The sequence below is a fragment of the Pinus tabuliformis genome, chromosome 5_1, assembly GCF_031772625.1.
Source record: "Pinus tabuliformis cultivar Carrire ecotype Pingquan chromosome 5_1, CPIR1, whole genome shotgun sequence".
NCBI lineage: Eukaryota > Viridiplantae > Streptophyta > Pinopsida > Pinales > Pinaceae > Pinus > Pinus tabuliformis.
In genome coordinates, this window is record NC_142305.1 from 273,899,685 (window position 1) to 273,901,084 (window position 1,400).

The 1,400-nt window shown below is 39.1% G+C and overlaps 1 protein-coding gene across 1 annotated transcript; it reads right to left on the reverse strand.

Annotated features, from left to right (window-relative positions):
• Window positions 1–419: 419 nt before the first annotated feature.
• On the reverse strand, window positions 420–1,188 carry LOC149164435 (putative pentatricopeptide repeat-containing protein At3g13770, mitochondrial). The gene is made up of 2 exons (XM_089429479.1): window positions 561–1,188; window positions 420–451 (listed from the first exon to the last, which is right to left on the reverse strand). Exons 1-2 carry the CDS (start codon window positions 1,186–1,188, stop codon window positions 420–422), a joined length of 660 nt encoding a protein of 219 aa, XP_089285605.1.
• Window positions 1,189–1,400: the final 212 nt, after the last annotated feature.

Here is a 1,400-nt window from a genome sequence, read left to right on the forward strand (position 1 = left end):
ACACCCATATCACACCGTCTTCCCTTGAATTTGATGCAGGTGAGATAAGATAGTTACCTATTGTTCCAGTTACCTTTATCACTTCCACACTCTGTAATGATATAATCCTCTTCCTTGCATGTCATAGGAAGCACGTATGCCACCATGGTTCTCTCGCATTTGACATAAATAGTCACATTGTGATGTTTCGCCCAGGGCGGCGTGTACGTCTCCCACGTTGCTCTGATTCGAGTTTTTTTTTTCGAGGAAGAAAAGCAATGGATTTTATATTAAATAATCCTGGCAATATCCTCAAAGGATTCAAAACATAATCTAAATGCCACATATTTCCTCATCAGTATGTCATCACCAAAATAAGGAAAAAACTATGTCCTGTACGATCCAAGGAAACATAATAAGATCTATTCAGAAAAGGAGACTTAGATGTCTTGAAAGTAACCAGAAGAAAAATCTAAACCATATAGCATCAAAATTATAAAAATAGAAATATGTCCACCGCCAATGTGACTGTCTCTGAAGAAAGCTTGGTAAAAAAATCAAACCCAGTCGAAGAAATAAACCTAGTTTGGACCGGGCACTCCCCACAAATACATCAGAATGAAACCCAGTTTTAATGATATCCCCGTGGATCTCCTTCCCATGTTCCAGAGCTGCCAAGTTCGCACAAGCGGGGAGAATGCTTGAATAACTGAACTGATTGGGTTGAACACCTGTTTGTCTCATTCGGAAAAACAGTTTCAATGCTTCCTTAACAAATCCATGGCTCGCATAAGCTGAAATCATGGCAGTCCACGAGACAACATTTCGTTCGGGTATTTCGTCAAACACTTTGCGGGCATCCTCCAGATTTTCACACTTGATATCCATTATCACAAGCATGTTACCCAAATACATATCTGGATTAAATCCCGTTTGAATGATGTGAGAATGGACTAATTTCCCTTGGGATGGAGACTTATTATTTAAGCAGAGCTGCAAGAGAAAAACATAAGTGGAGAAGTTTGCATGAATGCCTTTCGTCTGCAATAAGTGAAGTGTTTCGTTGCGTTGCCCAGTGTCGCTTCCATAAGAACTCTTTCTATAACCGAATTCGGGCAGAATATCAGTTATCTTGGTGTTAGAATAAATGTTAATGGCCTCGACTCTATGATGGAACCAGATCAGCTTCTTCCTCTGACATTGAGCCATAAAAATTGTAATCGACTTTAGCATTCCTAAAAGACCGGAGCAATCTCATGTTTGAAGCATGGATTTGTGTTTGTGATCTTGCTCTCTTTCGCAGTGGTTTTGCATTAAAGAGAGCGCTGATGGCATAAGAATGATCAAATGGTTGTTAAGCGAAATCATTTTAAAGTCTTTGGTTTCTTTAACAGAGGTAAAAGTTAATGTATCATTTTCAA

Coding starts and splice junctions, on each gene's coding strand:
- LOC149164435 (XM_089429479.1), bottom strand. CDS start 1,188: ATGGCTCAATGTCAGAGGAAGAAGCTGATCTGGTTCCATCATAGAGTC. Junction 452..560: donor GAGTGCCCGGTCCAAACTAG/GTTTATTTCTTC, acceptor TATATGGTTTAG/ATTTTTCTTCTGGTTACTTT.